Below are 23,234 nucleotides of genomic sequence, written 5' to 3' on the forward strand. Positions count from 1 at the left end.
TAATCCTTCATTTCAGTCCTGCCACAGTTTGTCTCTGCCACTGACCCACAAGTCTTTGGTATTGGCGTATGGCTCCTGAGACTTGCAAGTGGGCCCCTCTTCCAGGCTGTGCACCCCGGGTCCTCTGTTGAGGGATGACTGTGCTATGTCACAGGTGAGTGCCGTCCCCCCAGGGCAGTTCTGGGCTGCTGGGCTGTGTTGGGAGGCTCCCAGTCTGCTCAAATGATGGCTGAATGGGGCTCTGTTAATTCACACTGCTCCCCCTTCCCAGCTCTGGGACATTCAGCTGAGGTTGCAGGGAAGGCTAATGTCCACGCCCAGTTTTGTGGTGTGTGCCTGTTATTTGAAGCACTTCCGTCACACTGGGTTGTCTGGGGCAGCTCTGGGCTATGGGGCTGGCGATGGGCAGGAGTGTTTCCTGTCCACCAGGATGGTGGCTGTGAGCGGACACCCCCCTTTTCTTGGGAAGTTGTGTTGTTTAGTGAATTTTCTCAGCCACTGGATTATTGCCTTTTGTCTCAGAGCTCTCTTAGTTCTGCTCTTGACTTGACGTGCCCAAATTTCAATTCTTTGAAGCTTTCTGTATTGAGCTTCTTAGAGTAATTGTTTTAGAAAAAGCAAAAAGGATTTAAAAAGAAAAAAAAAAAAAAAAAAAAACGGCCCTCCTCAGAGATCTAATGGGTTATTGAAATGCTAATAGACAAAGCAACCAGGGCCATTAAGGAAAGGTGCACAGGGCAGAGAGATCAGCTTTGCTTCGGGATTTGCATATGCGCCTCAAGGCCTGATCTCCGCCCTTCCCCTTTCTGTGTTCACCAGAACTCCAAAAATCCTCTGCTTTTATTTTGGAGTTTTTCGTGTTGTTTCTTTTCTATGCCTGTCTCCTCTCTGCTGGGCTGGCTGCTCTCAGAGTCTCTGGTGTCTGGTCTCAGTCTATCTATGGTTGGAGTTTGAATCAGTAGAATGAGTTTCCGATAAGAGCAGCCACTGCAATTCTCCCTTCTCCTTCCCGGAGCTGACAGCCCCTCCTCCCCCGGGACTGAGCCTGGCAGGGAGGGGCGCGGGTCCCCTGGCTGCAAAAACTTACAGATTTCGCTGATCTCAGCAGTTCCACGTTTTCATGAGTGTTGTATGAAGTATGCCCAAAGACAGATTGCTCTGTGGTGTCCAGTCCACGCAGTTCCTGGCTTTTTACCTGCTTTCCTGGAGGAGTAACTAAAACATACAGCTCACCAGTCTGCCATCTTGCCCCGCCTCCAGGTCATTGACCTAAAGAAACTTTTATAGCGTCCTGTGCTCACCCTTATTCTAACCCTCTTCAATTTTATATTACAACTGTTTCTTAACTGCTTTCCCCATTGGACTATGAGCTCTTTTTGCTTTTTCATTTTTTAATTTTTGGTAAAGTAATCTCCAACACCCAGCCCAGGGCTTTTCCCCTACAATGATTGACTGAATGGATGAATAATGAATTTTGATGGTATTGATATAAGTTAGAGAAAATTGTTCTCTTTTCCCACACCATCTCTAAGGAGGTAGCAGTGAATCAGCAACCACATTCAAGAATTCTACTCATTGATTTTCATGCTTTGTCTTCAATTCTACAAGCCACACTTAGAGATGGATGTCGACAAAGTAAAAGTGTTCAAAAGCTGGCAATCAGATGTGACAGGTTGAAAGCATGACAAATGAACAATTGAAGGAACTGGAAATTTAGCTTGGAAAAGGGAGATTTGGGGTTAGGAATTTAATTGTCTCAAACACTTGAATTGGGGTGGGACCAGGGCAAAATTCAGGCCAATAAATTCAGACTGGGGTTTTTGAGCACAGAACTCTCTAGCAATTAGGGCCATTAAAAATAGAGCAAGCTGCCACGGGTTGCAGTGAGCTTCCTATTCCTGAAGGTGGCTCAGCAGCGCCAAAAGACCATTTGATGGAGAATCTGTAGAACAGATATGTGCATTAGATGACAGTGGTAAGAGATTCAAATACATGGCCTTTACAAAGGTCTTCTGCCACCATGAAGCATTATTAGTTTTTTGGTTTTTTTTTTTAATTTTTATATTCATTTTATTGAGATATATTCACATACCACGCAGTCATACATAACAAATCGTACATTCGATTGTTCACAGTACCATTACATAGTTGTACATTCATCACCAAAATCAATCCCTGACATCTTCATTACCACACACACAAAAATAACAAGAATAATAATTAAAGTGAAAAAGAGCAATTAAAGTAAAAAAGAACGCTGGGTGCCTTTGTCTGTTTGTTTGTTTCATTCCCCCATTTTTTTTTTCCATTTTTATTGAGATTGTTCAGATACCATACAATTATCCAAAGATCCAAAGTGTACAATCACTTGCCCCTGGGTACCCTCATACAGCTGTGCATCCATCACACTTAATTTTTGTTCAATTTTTAGAAACTTTTCATTACTCCAGACAAGAAATAAAGTGAAAGATGAAAAAAGAAAAAAAGAAAAGGAAACTCTAATCCTCCCCTATCCCTAACCAACCCCCCTCAATTGTTGACTCCTAGTATTGATATAGTACGTTTGTTACTGTTTATGAAAAAATGTTGAAATACTACTAACTGTAGTATACAGTTTGTAATAGGTATATAGTTCTTCCCTATATGCCCCTCTATTATTAACTTCTAATTGTATTGTCATACATTTGTTCTGGTTCATGAAGTGATTTCTAGTATTTGTACAGTTGATCATGGACATTGCCCACCATAGGATTCAGTTTTATACATTTCCATCTTTTGACCTCCAACTTTCCTTCTGGTGACATATATGACTCTGAGCTTCCCCTTTCCACCTCATTCAAACACCATTCGGCGCTGTTAGTTATTCTCACATCTTGCTACCAACACCCCTGTTCATTTCCAAACATGTAAGTTCATCCTAATTGAACATTCTGCTCATACTAAGCAAGAGCATCTACATTCCTTCCACAAGGCAGGAGGGAGAGTCAAAGAAGGTAGAGAGGCAAAAGGAAGAGGAAACAAAAAAATGACAGCTAGGAAGCAGCAAAAGGAAAAATAACCTTAAATCAAAGTAGAATAAAGAATCAGACAATACCACCAAAGTCAAGTGTCTAACATGCCTCCCCTATCCCCCCCTCTTATCTGCATTCACCTTGGCATATCACCTTTGTTACATTAAAGAAAGCATAATACAATGATTCTATTCGTTACAGTCTGTAGTTTATGCTGATTGCATCCCTCCCCCAATGCCTCCCCATTTTTAACACCTTGCAAGGTTGACATTTGCTTGTTCTCCCTCGTAAAAGAACATATTTGTACATTTTATCACAATTGTTGAATACTCTAGATTTCACCAAGTTACACAGTCCCAGTCGTTATCTTTCCTCCTTTCTTGTGGTGTCTCACATGCTCCCCATCTTTCTCTCTCAACCATATTCATAGTTACCTTTGTTCAGTGTACTTACATTGCTGTGCTACCATCTCCCAAAATTGTGTTCCAAACCACACAGTCCTGTCTTCTATCACCCTGTAGTGCTCCCTTTAGTAATTCCTGTAGGGCAGGTGTCTTGTTCACAAAGTCTCTCATTGTCTGTTTGTCAGAAAATATTTTGAGCTCTCTCTCATATTTGAAGGACAGCTTTGCTGGGTACAGGATTCTTGGTTGGTGGTTTTTCTCTTTCAGTATCTTAAATATATCACACCACTTCCTTCTTGCCTCCATGGTTTCTGCTGAGAGATCCGCACATAGTCTTATTAAGCTTCCTTTGTATGTAATGGATCGCTTTTCTCTTGCTGCTTTCAGGATTCTCTCTTTGTCTTTGACATTTGATAATCTGATTATTAAGTGTCTTGGCGTAGGCCTATTCATATCTCTTCTGTTTGGAGTACGCTGCGCTTCTTGGATCTGTAACTTTATGTCTTTCATAAGAGATGGGAAATTTTCATTAATTATTTCCTCTATTATTGCTTCTGCCCCCTTTCCCTTCTCTTCTCCTTCTGGGACACCAATGATACGTACATTATTGTACTTTGTTTCATCCTTGAGTTCCCGGAGACGTTGCTCATATTTTTTCATTCTTTTCTCCATCTGCTCCTTTGCGTGTAGGCTTTCAGGTGTTTTGTTCTCCACTTCCCGAGTGTTTTCTTCTGCCTCTTGAGATCTGCTGTTGTATGTTTCCATTGTGTCTTTCATCTCTTGTGTTGTGCCTTTCATTTCCATAGATTCTACTAGCAGGTTTTTTGAACTTTTGATTTCTGCCGTATACATGTCCAGTGCTTCCTTTACAGCCTCTATCTCTTTTGCAATATCTTCTCTAAACTTTTTGAATTGATTTAGCATTAGTTGTTTAAATTCCTGTATCTCAGTTGAAGTGTACGTTTGTTCCTTTGACTGGGCCATAACTTTGTTTTTCTTAGTGTAGGTTGTAATTTTCTGTTGTCTAGGCATGGTTTCCTTGGTTATCCAAATTGGGTTTTCTCAGACCAGAACAGGCTCAGGTCCCAGAGGGAAGAAATATTCAGTATCTGGTTTCCCTGCGGGTGGGTCTTAGAAAATTGCTCCACCCTTTGATGCCTCGGGTCACTGTGCTTTTCTGCCCAGCAGGTGACGCCTGTTAGCCTATAATTCTTTTTTTTTTTTTTTTTTTTTTTTTTAACTGTACAAAGTCTAGTTTATTAGTTTTGTAAAAGTTCTATGGTTACATAACATTTAACAAAAGGGGAAAATTAATATTGGATATACAGGAATTCTGCACTATTTTTTGCAACTCTTGAAAAGAATAATACATCTCGCTTTGTCTGCTTTGCTAAGGTAATTTACTTTAAATATAAAGAAAGTGTATTTCTAGAGAAGCAACTCAATAAAATTAAAAGGCATTTTTAAACTAATTTTCTTGAAAAATTAATACATCAAAACACATTCTACCTAACCACAATTTTATTCCTTTATATATGAGTCTAAGCTAACTATCATTTAGATTTTTACCTGGACAACAAATTCAGAGGTTCGTAGGAACTGGACATGACATAAAATGGCCATTAAAGTAACCAGACTAAATAGATTAAAACAAAAACAAAAACACAGTTCTGTAACTAACTCTGAGATGAAAATTCATTTGCTTTAAATAATAGTTTACCTTCACATAACGAAATAAGATATTATATTTAGGTGAAAAGTATCAGGAAGGCAGTATTTAAAAAGGTATAGTAATTATTACTTTGAATGAAATCAAGTTCCAACGTCTTAACACCCAAACAATAAAGATTTCATGTCTCTAAATGAACCCAGGTTTATAAATCATGAAAGGTAACTTTCAAAAAATCTAAATACGACTCTAATTACTGGATACTTAGGTACTCTACTTGGTTACAATTTTTACTGCCCCAAATTTCTTGCCATGGGATTTCAATGTCCTAAAAGCCTGGTAGGACTTTTTGAGTCTTTCTTTGTAACAGAGCTAAACCGTTCGTTACCTACCTAACTACAACCAACAGTAATCTACTAAGGGTAGTAGAATGAAATACATGTTTTAATCCATTAAATAAAACTATACTTCTGTAAGATTTTCTGAGAGTTTAATTAATTACAAGAAAAGAAAAACACTCTAGGGGCTGGGAGAATAATCATTTTAATCTATATAAGCATAATTCATACCCAAACTATGTTTTACCAGAGATTTTTCTTTCATAATATTTTTTAATTTTAATTTTTTTCTTGAGCTCTGCACTCTGGCACAAAGCAACCTACCCTTTTAATGGGCCCGAAGAGCATAAACAATCTAATTCTGTGATACCTACATTAAAACAAAGTACAATATATAATCAACATTATATCACAAAGAATTGTCAAGCACTTCATGAAAGTCTAAAAAGAATTAAGCTATTTTATATTTAATATATGAGACTGTTGTCGAAAAGCAAAGCATTTACATCTTCTCATACCCTAATGTATTTTTACAAGCCTTTAAGAATCCACAGTTCTATACATACAGTTTTTCATCAATGAGGCCAGATAAAATTTCTTTTGCTATGTAACTAATTGAAGGCTTTAAATGAGTATTAGGCTGTAAATCAGGTAGAATTTAGTCATAACACTATACAGAGGACCTTCAAATAATCAGCAAAACGATACTTAACATTATTGCTTAGTCTTATAGGATGGTGAATTTCAACCAAATTGATATCTCAATAGTCTTATTTATAATGCCTCCTATACAATTACCTCATACTGCTTGGCAAGTACTATGGACACTGAAATAATATTTTAATTCAATTAACTGTAACTGAATTCTAATTTGTTAATGATGCACATGTTCCTCCTTGCTTGCTACATTACCTTCTAGAAAAAAGTAACCATCCCAAATAGAAAAAAAAAAATGCAGAGCTTTATCTCCTCCTTAAAGATTTTCAAGTACTACAGGAATAAAAATACATGAAAAAATGATTAAAATTTGACATTCCACTTTGCTTTACAAAATATGGGATAAGAGAAAAATATGAAAAAAGAAAAAGTTCCTTAATATTCTTCTGTTCAATATAAATATACTAAGAAGTACTACAACTCTGTTTATGAACTGATTTCCAACTTCTTCAAGTAGAGAACGTAACTACGGTTCCATTAGTGAGGAGAAATGAACAATCAGTCTTATGGAACTCAAAAGGAATATGGGAGACACAAATATATAAAATGACTTTGGTTTTTAAAATCCTTCTGTTGACCCTGAAATGCCAGACTTCAACAATAACAAAACAAAAATTTGTAGCAGCAAGCCACCAATTCATCACACATTATTAAGAATGCTGATACAGGCAGTGGTTTTTCCTTTCTCCAATCAAGCTGTTGTATCTTCCTTTTGCTTTTCCTGCTTTTTAGCTGCAGGCAGTTCAAGGCTTGCCCACTGCATGGGTTCAGCTTTTCTCATGGTGATCTCAATTTTGGTTGCAGTCATAGACACATAACTTCGTTTTACATCAATCACACCCCATAACTTCACATTTTGATGAAATTCTTTCTCTCCTTCAAATACAATGTACACATTTAACAATGTACTATTTGCTTCTACTCGACTAAGTTCTGGAAGTGAATTTTTAGCATATATTGAAATGGTGATTTCACCCCCAGTCTGATGCCCATCATGTCTACATGAAACAACTTTTTCCCCAGCATCCTTTTTAGTCCACATGTGTTTCCCTGTAGTACAACCCTCTTGGGCTAAAAAAGTATTAAAATCAGAAGTTTTTCTTCTACAACAGCTCCAGTATTTCATCCCTTCATGGAAGATAGGTACTCCAGAATGATACACACAGATTTCTTCTAGACTCTGCAGACCCTGGTATGTCTTTGAACACCCTTCATTTTTACACGAGGTCCCAATCTTAATTTCATCACTGTGGTCCTCCTTTTTATCTTCTTCATTCCCCGATGATAGTTTAAGTTTATCAAGTGCTTGTTTTAGGGAGGCAGATACTTTTAATTCCAAATTTGTCACTGGTTCATCTGGGCTTGGCCTTTTAATTGCTTCTACTGGTTTAGGAGCCTGAATGATGTGCTCCTGAAATTTGGGTTTCAATTCAGATAGTTCCTTCTTCTCAGTAGTCTTGACTTCAGGCTTGACTGGCTCAGGTGGCTTCTCACTATTATGCCTACCCTTTGTACAGCCTACAATGCTTAAGAAATCAGAAAAATCAGTTGTTCTTCTCTTACAGCAAGACCAACCCTTTAATGCATCATGAAAGACTGGAACACCTGGGTGGTATGTGCAAGCATCATCGGAATTGTTCTCGGGATCGAAGCGCTGGCCGCAGCCCCGGTTGTAGCACAACAGGGCCATGTCTTTCCCCACCGTTATAGTTAAGGCCCAAACACCAGGAACCACAGGAGGATGCGTTTACAACTCCCCTGCCGCAAACACGAGTCTGACGGCTGAGGCCACTGCCGGCTTCCGCAGCCTATAATTCTTGACTGGTGTGAGGAGGAGGTATGGCCGTGTTCCCCCAGGCTCTGGGGTCTGGTTCTGAATGGAAAGGGCCCCACCCCTTTCCTCCTAGAGAAGACAGACCCCTCAGGTGGAGGTCATTAGCATTTCAATGGTCTCGCTCTCTGTGGTGTCTCCACCCTTCCCAGAGTCACAGCCCTGGAAACTGAAAATGGCTGGGGCTTTCTCCACTAAGCCAAAAAAGAAACAGATAGTCCCCTAGTCCAAGGCAACCCTCCGGCTCTCCCAGGTCAGTCGTCACCCAAAGCCTCTGTCTGTTTTTTGGGGCTGCATACCTGTAGTGAGCAGTTCACACTCGCTACTTAAAACCCCAGTTGGAGCTCAGCTGAGTTATATTTGCTTGCTGGGAGAGAGCTTCTCTGTGGCACTACACGGCTCTGCAGCTCGGGCTATGGGGCAGGGGGTCTCCTGACCTGGTTCCGCAGGTTTTACTTACAGATTTTATGCTGTGATCTTGGGCATTCCTCCCAATTCAGGTTGGTGTATGATGAGTGGATGGTCTCGTCTGTCCCCCCGCAGTTATTCTGGATTATTTACTAGTTGTTTCTGGTTTTTTGTAGTTGTTCCAGGGGGACTACTTAGCTTCCACTCCTCTCTATGCCGCCATCTTGCCCGACTTGAAGCATTATTAGTTTTAAGAAACTTTTAAATTTATTCCACGAAACCTCTGCTCCTTGCTTAATGAGATATTTGCGGATGAAGAACTCTTTCCATTTCTGCTCAGATGTTATGCTGATGGACAAGGCCGTTATGTGGCCTGAAGGCTCGGCTCAGGATTTGTTTGGAACAGGGCTCAGAAGCATGGGGTTGTCTAGCATCTGTCCTTCATTCTGCTCAAACCTGAGCTTAAAGCTTTATCAATATAATCTTTGTTCAAGCATGTGTGTATGTTTGTGTGTGTGTAATTTTTGCAATTTGTTCTTAAGTGGTGGCTGATTAATTAAGGGTGCAGTTCCTTCCTATGCCTACTGGAGAACCAAGGACTGTGTTTGGCAAAATGTGGTCTGAGGCCGCCTACATCAGAGTCCTTTGGGATGTTTGTTAATAATGCGTAGTCCTGAGTCCCACTCCAGACTTACTAAATCAGAATCTCTGGTGGTTGGGTCCAGGAACCTGCATTTAAAAAATCTCCCTGCATACTTATCATGGAATATAATGTTCGAGGATCATGACTTCAGGAGGTAGCAAGATAGCAATGAGAGGGACTTCCTTCCTGTGAACAAAAAAGTTACCTCTTTGGGGAAAGTTGCTGACTGTTCTCAAATGATAAGAGACAGACTGGTCTGTTCAGGAATGGTTCAGCTGAAGTTTTTTCATTGCTAGTTTAATTCAAATGACAGACATAAAATTATGTTTTTAATTTCTGAAGTGTTGAAAAGAGATTTTTTTTATTAAGATTGTTCACATACCATACAGTCATCCAAGGATCAAAAGTATACAATCAATTGCCCATGTTACCATCATACAGCTGTGCATCCATCACTGAAAAGAGATTTTAAATTATATGTTCCCCACATATTATGGAATACTTTCTGTTTAAAATGAAATTAGGGAAGATGGAAGACTGGTGAGCTGTATGTTTTAGTTACTCCTCCAGGAAAGTAGGTAGAAAGACAGGAACTGCGTGGACTGGACACCACAGAGCAATCTGTCTTTCGGCATACTTCATACAACACTCATGAAAATGTCGAACTGCTGAGATCAGCGAAATCTGTAAGTTTTTGTGGCCAGGGGACCCGCGCCCCTCCCTGCCAGGCTCAGTCCCGTGGGAGGAGGGGCTGTCAGCTCCGGAAAGGAGAAGGGAGAACTGCAGTGGCTGCTCTTATCGGAAACTCATTCTACTGATCCAGACTCCAACCATAGATAGACAGAGACCAGACACCAGAGAATCTGTGAGCAGCCAGCCCAGCAGAGAGGAGACAGGCATAGAGAAAAAAAAACAACACGAAAAACTCCAAAATAAAAGCAGAGGATTTTTAGAGTTCTGGTGAACACAGAAAGGGGAAGGGCGGAGCTCAGGCCCTAAGGCGCATATGCAAATCCCAAAGAAAAGCCTATCTCTCTGCTCTGTGGACCTTTCCTTAATGGCCCTGGTTGCTTTGTCTCTTAGCATTTCAATAACCCATTAGATCTCTGAGGAGGACCCATTTTTTTTTTTTTTTAATCCTTTTTTCTTTTTCTGAAACAATTACTCTAAGAAGCCCAATACAGAAAGCTTCAAAGACTTTCAATTTGGGCACGTAAAGTCAAGAGCAGAACTAAGAGAACTCTGAGACAAAAGGCAATAATTCAGTGGCTGAGAAAATTCACTAAACACCACAACTTCCCAAGAAAACGGGGGTGTCCACTCACAGCCACCATCCTGGTGGACAGGAAACACTCCTGCCCATCGCCAGCCCTATAGCCCAGAGCTGCCCCAGACAACCCAGTGTGACGGAAGGGCTTCAAATAACAGGCACACACCACAAAACTGGGCGTGGACATTAGCCTTGCCTGCAACCTCAGCTGATTGTCCCAGAGTTGGGAAGGTGGAGCAGTGTGAATTAACAAAGCCCCATTCAGCCATCATTTCAGCAGACTGGGAGCCTCCCTACACAGCCCAGCAGCCCAGAACTGCCCTGAGGGGACAGCACTCACCTGTGACATAGCACAGTCATCCCTCAACAGAGGACCCGGGGTGCACAGCCTGGAAGAGGGGCCCACTTGCAAGTCTCAGGAGCCATACGCCAATACCAAGGACTTGTGGGTCAGTGGCAGAGACAAACTGTGGCAGGACTGAACTGAAGGATTAGACTATTGCACCAGCTTTAAAACTCTAGGATCACCAGGGAGATTTGATTGTTAGGGCCACCCCCCTCCCCGACTGCCCAGAAACACGCCCCACATACAGGGCAGGCAACACCAACTACACACGCAAGCTTGGTACACCAATTGGGCCCCACAAGACTCACTCCCCCACTCACCAAAAAGGCTAAGCAGGGGAGAACTGGCTTGTGGAGAACAGGTGGCTCGTGGACGCCACCTGCTGGTTAGTTAGAGAAAGTGTACTCCACAAAGCTGTAGATCTGATAAATTAGAGATAAGGACTTCAATAGGTCTACAAACACTAAAAGAACCCTATCAAGTACAGCAAATGCCACGAGGCCAAAAACAACAGAAAATTATAAAGCATATGAAAAAACCAGACGATATGGATAACCCAAGCCCAAGCACCCAAATCAAAAGACCAGAAGAGACACAGCACCTAGAGCAGCTACTCAAAGAACTAAAGATGAACAATGAGACCATAGTACGGGATATGAAGGAAATCAAGAAGACTCTAGAAGAGCATAAAGAAGACATTGCAAGACTAAATAAAAAAATGGATGACCTTATGGAAATTAAAGAAACTGTTGACCAAATTAAAAAGATTCTGGACACTCATAGTACAAGACTAGAGGAAGCTGAACAACGAATCAGTGACCTGGAAGATGACAGAATGGAAAATGAAAGCATAAAAGAAAGAATGGGGAAAAAAATTGAAAAACTCGAAATGGACCTCAGGGATATGATAGATAATATGAAACGTCCGAATATAAGACTCATTGGTGTCCCAGAAGGGGAAGAAAAGGGTAAAGGTCTAGGAAGAGTATTCAAAGAAATTGTTGGGGAAAACTTCCCAAATCTTCTAAACAACATAAATACACAAATCATAAATGCTCAGCGAACTCCAAATAGAATAAATCCAAAAAAACCCACTCCGAGACATATACTGATCACACTGTCAAACATAGAAGAGAAGGAGCAAGTTCTGAAAGCAGCAAGAGAAAAGCAATTCACCACATACAAAGGAAACAGCATAAGACTAAGTAGTGACTACTCAGCAGCCACCATGGAGGCAAGAAGGCAGTGGCACGATATATTTAAAATTCTGAGTGAGAGGAATTTCCAGCCAAGAATACTTTATCCAGCAAAGCTCTCCTTCAAATTTGAGGGAGAGCTTAAATTTTTCACAGACAAACAAATGCTGAGACAATTTGCTAACAAGAGACCTGCCCTACTGGAGATACTACAGACAGAGAAACAAAGACAGGACAGAGAGACTTGGAGAAAGGTTCAGTACTAAAGAGATTCGGTATGGGTACAATAAAGGATATTAATAGAGAGAGGGGAAAAATATGGCAAACATAATCCAAAGGATAAGATGGCCGATTCAAGAAATGCCTTCACGGTTTTAACGTTGAATGTAAATGGATTAAACTCCCCAATTAAAAGATATAGATTCGCAGAATGGATCAAAAAAAATGAACCATCAATATGTTGCATACAAGAGACTCATCTTAGACACAGGGACACAAAGAAACTGAAAGTGAAAGGATGGAAAAAAATATTTCATGCAAGCTACAGCCAAAAGAAAGCAGGTGTAGCAATATTAATCTCAGATAAAATAGACTTCAAATGCAGGGATGTTTTGAGAGACAAAGAAGGCCACTACATACTAATAAAAGGGGCAATTCAGCAAGAAGAAATAACAATCGTAAATGTCTATGCACCCAATCAAGGTGCCACAAAATACATGAGAGAAACACTGGCAAAACTAAAGAAAGCGATTGATGTTTCCACAATAATTGTGGGAGACTTCAACACATCATTCTCTCCTATAGATAGATCAACCAGACAGAAGACCAATAAGGAAATTGAAAACCTAAACAATCTGATAAATGAATTAGATTTAACAGACATCTACAGGACATTACATCCCAAATCACCAGGATACACATACTTTTCTAGTGCTCACGGAACTTTCTCCAGAATAGATCATATGCTGGGACATAAAACAAGCCTCAATAAATTTAAAAAGATTGAAATTATTCAAAGCACATTCTCTGACCACAATGGAATACAATTAGAAGTCAATAACCATCAGAGACTTAGAAAATTCACAAATACCTGGAGGTTAAACAACACACTCCTAAACAATCAGTGGGTTAAAGAAGAAATAGCAAGAGAAATTGCTAAATATATAGAGACGAATGAAAATGAGAACACAACATACCAAAACCTATGGGATGCAGCAAAAGCAGTGCTAAGGGGGAAATTTATAGCACTAAACGCATATATTAAAAAGGAAGAAAGAGCCAAAATCAAAGAACTAATGGATCAACTGAAGAAACTAGAAAATGAACAGCAAACCAATCCTAAACCAAGTAGAAGAAAAGAAATAACAAGGATTAAAGCAGAAATAAATGACATAGAGAACAAAAAAACAATAGAGAGGATAAATATCACCAAAAGTTGGTTCTTTGAGAAGATCAACAAGATTGACAAGCCCCTAGCTAGACTGACTAAATCAAAAAGAGAGAAGACCCATATAAACAAAATAATGAATGAAAAAGGTGACATAACTGCAGATCCTGAAGAAATTAAAAAAATTATAAGAGGATATTATGAACAACTGTATGGCAACAAACTAGATAATGTAGAAGAAATGGACAATTTCCTGGAAACATATGAACAACCTAGACTGACCAGAGAAGAAATAGAAGACCTCAACCAACCCATCACAATCAAAGAGATCCAATCAGTCATCAAAAATCTTCCCACAAATAAATGCCCAGGGCCAGATGGCTTCACAGGGGAATTCTACCAAACTTTCCAGAAAGAACTGACACCAATCTTACTCAAACTCTTTCAAAACATTGAAGAAAATGGAACACTACCTAACTCATTTTATGAAGCTAACATCAATCTAATACCAAAACCAGGCAAAGATGCTACAAAAAAGGAAAACTACCGGCCAATCTCCCTAATGAATATAGATGCAAAAATCCTCAACAAAATACTTGCAATTCGAATCCAAAGACACATTAAAAAAAATCATACACCATGAACAAGTGGGGTTCATTCCAGGCATGCAAGGATGATTCAACATAAGAAAAACAATCAGTGTATTACAACACATTAAAAACTCGAAAGGGAAAAATCAATTGATCATCTCAATAGATGCTGAAAAAGCATTTGACAAAATCCAACATCCCTTTTTGATAAAAACACTTCAAAAGGTAGGAATTGAAGGAAACTTCCTCAACGTGATAAAGAGCATATATGAAAAACCCACAGCCAGCATAGTACTCAATGGTGAGAGACTGAAAGCCTTCCCTCTAAGATCAGGAACAAGACAAGGATGCCCGCTGTCACCACTGTTATTCAACATTGTGCTGGAAGTGCTAGCCAGGGCAATCCGGCAAGACAAAGAAATAAAAGGCATCCAAATTGGAAAAGAAGAAGTAAAACTGTCATTGTTTGCAGACGATATGATCTTATATCTAGAAAACCCTGAGAAATCGACAATACAGCTACTAGAGCTAATAAACAAATTTAGCAAAGTAGCGGGATACAAGATTAATGCACATAAGTCAGTAATGTTTCTATATGCTAGAAATGAACAAACTGAAGAGACACTCAAGAAAAAGATACCATTTTCAATAGCAACTAAAAAAGTCAAGTACCTAGGAATAAACTTAACCAAAGATGTAAAAGACCTATACAAAGAAAACTACATAACTCTACTAAAAGAAATAGAAGGGGACCTTAAAAGATAGAAAAATATTCCATGTTCATGGATAGGAAGGCTAAATGTCATTAAGATGTCAATTCTACCCAAACTCATCTACAGATTCAATGCAATCCCAATCAAAATTCCAACAACCTACTTTGCAGACTTGGAAAAGCTAGTTATCAAATTTATTTGGAAAGGGAAGATGCCTCGAATTGCTAAAGACACTCTAAAAAAGAAAAACGAAGTGGGAGGACTTACACTCCCTGACTTTGAAGCTTATTATAAAGCCACAGTTGCCAAAACAGCATGGTACTGGCACAAAGATAGACATATAGATCAATGGAATCGATTTGAGAATTCAGAGATAGACCCTCAGATCTATGGCCGACTGATCTTTGATAAGGCCCCCAAAGTCACCGAACTGAGCCATAATGGTCTTTTCAACAAATGGGGCTGGGAGAGTTGGATATCCATATCCAAAAGAATGAAAGAGGACCCCTACCTCACCCCCTACACAAAAATTAACTCAAAATGGACCAAAGATCTCAATATAAAAGAAAGTACCATTAAACTCCTAGAAGATAATGTAGGAAAACATCTTCAAGACCTTGTATTAGGAGGCCACTTCCTAGACTTTACACCCAAAGCACAAGCAACAAAAGAGAAAATAGATAAATGGGAACTCCTCAAGCTTAGAAGTTTCTGCACCTCAAAGGAATTTCTCAAAAAGGTAAAGAGGCAGCCAACTCAATGGGAAAAAATTTTTGGAAACCATGTATCTGACAAAAGACTGATATCTTGCATATACAAAGAAATCCCACAACTCAATGACAATAGTACAGACAGCCCAATTATAAAATGGGCAAAAGATATGAAAAGACAGTTCTCTGAAGAGGAAATACAAATGGCCAAGAAACACATGAAAAAATGTTCAGCTTCACTAGCTATTAGAGAGATGCAAATTAAGACCACAATGAGATACCATCTAACACCGGTTAGAATGGCTGCCATTAAACAAACAGGAAACTACAAATGCTGGAGGGGATGTGGAGAAATTGGAACTCTTATTCACTGTTGGTGGGACTGTATAATGGTTCAGCCACTCTGGAAGTCAGTCTGGCAGTTCCTTAGAAAACTAGATATAGAGCTACCATTCGATCCAGCGATTGCACTTCTCGGTATATACCCGGAAGATCGGAAAGCAGTGACACGAACAGATATCTGCACGCCAATGTTCATAGCAGCATTATTCACAATTGCCAAGAGATGGAAACAACCCAAATGTCCTTCAACAGATGAGTGGATAAATAAAATGTGGTATATACACACGATGGAATACTACGCGGCAGTAAGAAGGAACGATGTGGTGAAACATATGACAACATGGATGAACCTTGAAGACATAATGCTGAGTGAAATAAGCCAGGCACAAAAAGTGAAATATTATATGCTACCACTAATGTGAACTTTCAGAAATGTAAAACAAATGGTTTACAATGTAGAATGTAGGGGAACTAGCAGTAGAGAGTAATTAAGGAAGGGAGAACAATAATCCAAGAAGAACAGATAAGCTATTTAATGTTCTGGGGATGCCCAGAAATGACTATGGTCTGTTAATTTCTGATGGATATAGTAGGAACAAGTTCACAGAAAGGTTGCTATATTATGTAACTTTCTTGGGGTAAAGTAGGAACATGTTGGAAATTAAGCAGTTATCTTAGGTTAGTTGTCTTTTTCTTACTCCCTTGTTATGGTCTCTTTGAAATGTTCTTTTATTGTATGTTTGTTTTCTTTTTAACTTTTTTTTTCATACAGTTGATTTAAAAAAGAAGGGAAAGTTAAAAAAAAAAAAAGAAAGAAAGAAAAACAAGGAAAAAAAAATGATGTAGTGCCCCCTTGAGGAGCCTGTGGAGAATGCAGGGGTATTCGCCTACCCCACCTCCATGGTTGCTAACATGACCACAGACATAGGGGACTGGTGGTTTGATGGGTTGAGCCCTCTACCATAAGTTTTACCCTTGGGAAGATGGTTGCTGCAAAGGAGAGGCTAGGCCTCCCTATATTTGTGCCTAAGAGTCTCCTCCTGAATGCCTCTTTGTTGCTCAGATGTGGCCCTCTCTCTCTGGCTAAGCCAACTTGAAAGGTGAAATCACTGCCCTCCCCCCTACGTGGGATCAGACACCCAGGGGAGTGAATCTCCCTGGCAACGTGGAATATGACTCCTGGGGAGGAATGTAGACCCGGCATCGTGGGACGGAGAACATCTTCTTGACCAAAAGGGGGATGTGAAAGGAAATGAAATAAGCTTCAGTGGCAGAGAGATTCCAAAACGAGCCGAGAGGTCACTCTGGTGGGCACTCTTACGCACACTTTAGACAACCCTTTTTAGGTTCTAAAGAATTGGGGTAGCTGGTGGTGGATACCTGAAACTATCAAACTACAACCCAGAACCCATGAATCTCGAAGACAGATGTATAACAATGTAGCTTATGAGGGGTGACAATGGGATTGGGAAAGCCATAAGGACCACACTCCACTTTGTCTAGTTTATGGATGGATGAGTAGAAAAATAGGGGAAGGAAACAAACAGACAAAGGTACCCAGTGTTCTTTTTTACTTCAATTGCTCTTTTTCACTCTAATTATTATTCTTGTTATTTTTGTGTGTGTGCTAATGAAGGTGTCAGGGATTGATTTAGGTGATGAATGTACAACTATGTAATGGTACTGTAAACAATCGAAAGTACAATTTGTTTTGTATGACTGCGTGGTATGTGAATATATCTCAATAAAATGATTAAAAAAAATAAAATAAATAAAAATGAAATTAGGAAAAAAAATCGGACATTTGACATATTTAGATTCTTCAAACAATATTATTAATCTTTTCAAAAATCTTGGGTGATAATCATAAAGAATGAGAAACGTGGGGAAAGTAAGCAACTTTCATTATAAGCTCACAGTGAAAAAACCCTTTTGCCTACCCTAGAAACCAAGCCAAAGGTGCAAGTATGTATAACAGTTTCATTGTAGCTGACAGCCACATTGCATTTTCCAAACAGGCACTGTTCCAAGTCATAGAAAGGAACCTGAACTATGCACAAAAGTGATAGCTGAGGTCCATATTTCGTTTTAATAAGGAAATGCCTGTTTGGCAGGAAATATCCCTAATCAAATGACCTTTGTAAGAAACTACTATCCACAATCTGAGATAACAAAGCTATTCTCTCCTGTAACAACTAATATTTAAAATGAACATATTGCCCAGAACTTTAACCCAAAAGATATCTTCCACTGAGAAGACCAATATTCTTGAGACTTAGCCCTTTAAAGAAGGGCAGAAGAGGATCCAGTAGGCATATGTAAATTTCAAGATTGTGTTTCAGAAATTCTCATGTTCTAGTGCTGGCTTTGATTGCAAATTTTTGATCAGTGTTTGATCTCACTGCATCGCCACCTTTTCTGTGTCAAATTGTGGCGCTATATTTATTGCTTTCTATGTTCTAGAGGACACTGAAGAATTTGCAAATAAAAAAAAAAGGCACTATGAAAATGACAGAGGGAATGGGAGTAGGGATAAATTTCTTTGTGTTTTCAAATAGAGTTTGTCCCAGGCTCAATCTATTTTTCCTCTCTTTATTTCTATTGCTGTAGTAGAAATCGATAGGCTGAAGGCTCCATCCTGTCATCATCGACTGCCAAGTACTATAGTCAATCAAGATAGCATGCTCCTATATGTCCAGAGATTGTGTTTTCAGGAATGCTATAAGGTATTTTTGTTTTTGGGATTAAAAGTCAGGAACATCCTGCAAGCTAATTATGTAGATAAATTGTAAGAGGGAAATACAAAAAAGAATTATGGTCAATTTCATTTATCCCAATAACATAGTTTAGGCAATGTTGTAGATTACAATTTTTAAAACTCTTTTATTGAGATATAAAATTTATATGATGTTACAAATATATATAGTATGTATATATATATAAATGACCATAAATTACAGTAATCATGTGTACAGTTCAATGAATTTTTATGTATGTATACATCCAAGTAACTTCCATTCAAATCAAGATATAGAAAATGTTCAGTTCCCACAAAAAGTATAATTTTTATTGTATTTAAAAATAATGTATTTAAATAATTAAAATAAATTAAATATATAATATTTAACATGTTAATATATCTAAATAAAATGTGATCTAATCTTACAGAAAATTTGGAAAATTGAGAGAAAATGATCATCTATAGTTTTATCACTGTATTAAAGCTATTTTAATTTCTGATGATGTCATTCAAGTCTTTCTCCATATATATTTTTTAAAGTTGTGAGCAGAGTATAGATAAAATTTTGAATCGTGCTTTTTTTTTTAACCTCACATTATAACATATGCATTTTCTATGCACTTCATAATTCCTTGTACAATGCTGCATAATATTGCTTTGAATGGACATATTATGATTTTCTTAACTAATCCCCCTACTGTTGGGAATGAAGTTTCTTCTGGAATTTTGCTCTTTGCTGTGAAGAATATTTCTGTTTATAGGGATTTTTCAGTTTGGTAGTGGATTTTCAAATGTCCATTTTGCTAAAAATAAACAAAACAAGCAAAGAAAACCTATGTCTTTCTTTTAATTCTTTTGCCAAGACATTAACTTTACTTTACTTTCTGTTCAACAAAGGATATGCTCGTAGTGCACAAGTCTGGAAAGAACCTTGGAAGTAATTCAGCTCTGCCTGATTTCTAGAAAATTTCCAAGAGATGGCCATCCAGCTTCAGGATGATCGTTTCCACTGATTTGATAATTTTTATGGTCATATTCCTTATGGACATGTAAAAGTACTCTGTAACTTCTTGAGGAAATCTTTCAGGTTTACTTAAATGAAACCAATGTTACCATCATACCCCCACTGCAGCAAAATTCTATCCACTGATTTTAATTATTTGACTGTCTTCCTCTTTGTTCTCACTGTCTTCTGTTTGTCTCTCTAGTTTCTCTCCATGCTTCTCCATCCTGCTCTCTGACCCAGGGACCATAACAGCAGACTCTCTTTTCCTTCAGCTGCTGGTTGGATTTGGCTGATGAGGCACTCAGCAAGGAGGAAGGACCACAAAGTCAGGACATGAACTACCCGGTTGCTTCTATGCATGGCCACTTCAAGCTGGGATCACATCTCCTCTCAAGTGGCCCACTCTACAAAACTTGCTTGAGTTTCTCTTTCTGCATTTTGCAAACCATTCTCTCACCTCTTTCCTTCAGGCCTAAAGGAAATGAGAGTCCCCCAAGAATGCGCCATTCCTATGGTTTTCCTTTCCTTTCCCACTCTTTCGAAAATAGTTTCTTCAATAAACCTATTTGTCTTATGAACTAAAAGAATTTCATTTTGCTTTCCTTTAAACTTCAGATATGTATCTCATGAAAATTCTCACATTAGATAAGTACTGCACAGAGTTGTTTTAATAACAGCGTGAATAGATGGCATAGGGGTTAATGAGCTTTTTTTTTTTTTTTTTGGTGGCGTTCAATACTTTGTGGCTATAGATGAAATGATCACACTGGAATCACAACTTTAAAAACAGCAGTCTCTCTGAGTGCCCAAGTTATTTCATATCTGGAAGACAAGCTCCTGTAGAGACCAAAGTAATTCTTCTAACACTTTGGGGTGTTGTTTGGCAAGTGAATTTCTGAGTTTTCCTTTTATAGGGAAAATGTTTTCCTTTTAACCTGAGTTTTCCTTTTATAGGGAAAATGTTTTTTGAGTATTAAGGAGAAACTAAACAGTGTAAGGCATAACAGAATTACCAGGCTAATTATTTTCTTTTAGGATGAGTGCTTCAAACATGATAAAGCAAACAAGTATGTACCAAGGTTAATTCAATCCATTGAATAATTTCCTGCTTGTTTAGCCTTCTGATTTCCTGTTGGACTTGTTTTGCTCTTGACAGAGGAGAGGGTGTGGATCAGTAAGTGAAAAATGAAGGGAAGGGCTGAATCAAGGCCAAAGAAAGCTTGAGCTTCCTCACTTTGATTTGGGCAATCTTCTCAGTCATTTTCCTTATGTGATATCATTCTTTCCATATCTCCAATTACAAATTATCATAAATTTAAATATGACATAAATTTATATCTCTAGAACAGTCCTATCAGAGCTCCAGACCCACAAATAAAACCGTCTTCAAGTGGAGATGTCTCAAAATACCTCAAATGCATGCCCTTCCTTCCTCTGCCCAGGTTTGCTCTTCATTCAGTATTTTCTATATCAGAGAATGATACTACCATCTACCCAGATACACAACCCAGAAGCTTAGGGGTCCTCCTAACATAACGTTCCTCTTATCCCTTTTGCTGATCCATCACCAAGCCTCATCCACCTTTAGCTACAAAACATACCTCAAACATATCTTCTCCAGAGCCAACTCCCTAGTCCTGCTATCACCTCTTGCCCAGACAACAGCAGTTACCAACTATGACTCCAGTGACTTCCTATTTTTCTTATCATAAATATGACATATCATCACTGCATGTTCTGGTGCCTTCCCACTTCTCCAACATATTCTTATTTCAGCTCTACCATTCACTGCCTGTATAACCTTGGGTGAGTTACAGAATTCCTTTGTGCCTCAGTTTCTTCATCTGTAAAATGAGAATAATAAGTGTCTTCAATGATTGTTGTGAGGATCAACATAAAGTGTTTAGAATTTAATAGGTGCTCAAAAATGTTAGCCCTTATTATTTTTATAATCTTGCTCTAAGCTCTTTTCAGCTGTCTTCAGTCACTTTGATGTTTTTTTCCTCAAAGATATTGTTTCAGTTTCCTGTGCTGCTCAACTAAATACCATGTAAGAGTTCAGCTTAAACAACTGGAATTTATTAGGTCATAGTTTTGAGGCTAAGAGCATACCCAAATCAAGGCATCATCAAAGTGTTGCTTTCTCCCCAAAGACTGGCATTCTGGGGCCGCCTGCTAGCAATCCTTGGTCCTTAGCTTGTCACATGGAAAGGCACATGGCAGCATCTCATGGTCTCTCCCTGCTCTTCCAGGTTCAATTGATGTTCAACTTCTGGCCGCAATCTCTGTGGTTTTCTCTACCTCTGCCTGAATCAATTTCACTTATAAAGGACTACAGTAATAGGATTAAGACCCATCCTGATTGGGCTGGGCCACACCTGAACTGAAGCAACCTCATCAAAAAGTCCTATTTACAATGAGTTCACACCCACAGGAATGGCCCAAGTCTAAGAACATGTTTTTCTGGGGTATACACAGCTCAATCACAGATGTCATACTTCCTTCCATCTCAGGAATTTTGCACATGCTACTCCTCCTATCTGGAGCACTACTCACTCCCATCATCAAGTAGCATTACCTCCTCCAGGAAGCCTTCCATAATTTCTTTAACTAGATCAAGTCCCTTTATTACACTATTTCATTGCAACATATATTTTTTCTTAATAGCACTATCAGTTATATTTTTATATTTATTTAGGTGATTATGTGACTGATATCTCTTCCCACTTGGCTGCAAGTTCATGAGGTAGGGAAGGGCACAAAGGGGCAGGTGGGATAATTTTTCCCCCTTAACATTGTTTCCTCTTAAAATTCCTTGTGCTCCCCCTTAACGTATGTAATCCATAGTAGCTTGCCTGGCACAGAATAGGTATTCAAAAAACAGTTGATTGAATGAAAATGAATCTTATTGTGCACTGAGAAGTGTTCAGGAGCAATGGGGCTCTCTAGCTGCCTCTTCCTTTTGCCAGACCATCGGCACTTGGTACTTGCATGAGTAAGAATGGGAGATTTCCAAGTTCTTTCCAAGTTCTGTCATAGTTCTGTGTGACAATGAGCACCCTATTAAGTTTCTCCAGGATGTTGATGGCTAGCCCCCTTTCTAAATGTAGTTATCCCTAAGAGAGCCACCTTCTAGTAGGCATGTGGTACCTAAACCATACCCCTCAATAAGGCAAAAACCTAAACATCAAAACAGTAATGCCCCCTTGAATATTCTTCCCCGGAGAGTTTAGCAATTGAAGTTCCGTCTTTACTAGGAGATGTTAGACAAGTTGTAGTCCTGGTACCTTTGATTTTCTTCTTCTCAGGCCCTGTTCTAATTTATACCCATTTTAATTAGCTCTTTCTTTATAGTGGAACACAAGGGTGAAATAATAATAGTAGCAAACATTCACTGGGTGCTGATGTTCTCTATTGCCAGGGACTGTGCTGGCCATTCTCTATGTATTATTTCACTAATTCTTAATTACAGAAAGAACCCTCTTGGGTAAATGCTATCATTATCCCCCTTTTACAGATGAGAACATGAAGGTTTTTTCTTTTTATTTAAATTAGAGAAGCTGTAGGTTTACTGAAAAATCATGCAGAAAATACAGAGTTCCTATATATCCCCTTACCCCACTATTATTAACACCTTGCTTTAGTGTGGTATATTTGTTACAAGTGATGAAAAAATATTATAATTGTACTATTAACTATAGCCCATGGTTTACATTAGAGTTCCCTGTTTGTGTTGTACAGATCCATGATTTTTTATTTCTTCAATTTTTATTCTAGTAACATATATACAACCAAAATTCATTCCCTCTGGTCCAGACAATCATATCATGACATGACCTTAACATCCATCCAACCATACATCCATTCATACATACATACATCCACTCCACAACTATCTACTGACACAAACATT

At 38.7% G+C, this 23,234-nt stretch overlaps 1 protein-coding gene across 1 annotated transcript; it reads right to left on the reverse strand.

Annotated features, from left to right (window-relative positions):
• Window positions 1-6,830: 6,830 nt before the first annotated feature.
• On the reverse strand, window positions 6,831-7,922 carry LOC119530360 (cysteine and histidine-rich domain-containing protein 1-like). Its single transcript, XM_037831456.1, has one exon. It carries the CDS (start codon window positions 7,827-7,829, stop codon window positions 6,831-6,833), a length of 999 nt encoding a protein of 332 aa, XP_037687384.1. The 5' UTR covers window positions 7,830-7,922.
• Between the last annotated feature and the right edge of the window lie 15,312 nt (window positions 7,923-23,234).

The sequence above is a fragment of the Choloepus didactylus genome, chromosome 3, assembly GCF_015220235.1.
Source record: "Choloepus didactylus isolate mChoDid1 chromosome 3, mChoDid1.pri, whole genome shotgun sequence".
NCBI classification, from domain to species: Eukaryota; Metazoa; Chordata; class Mammalia; order Pilosa; family Megalonychidae; genus Choloepus; species Choloepus didactylus.

Coding starts and splice junctions, on each gene's coding strand:
- LOC119530360 (XM_037831456.1), bottom strand. CDS start 7,829: ATGGCCCTGTTGTGCTACAACCGGGGCTGCGGCCAGCGCTTCGATCCC.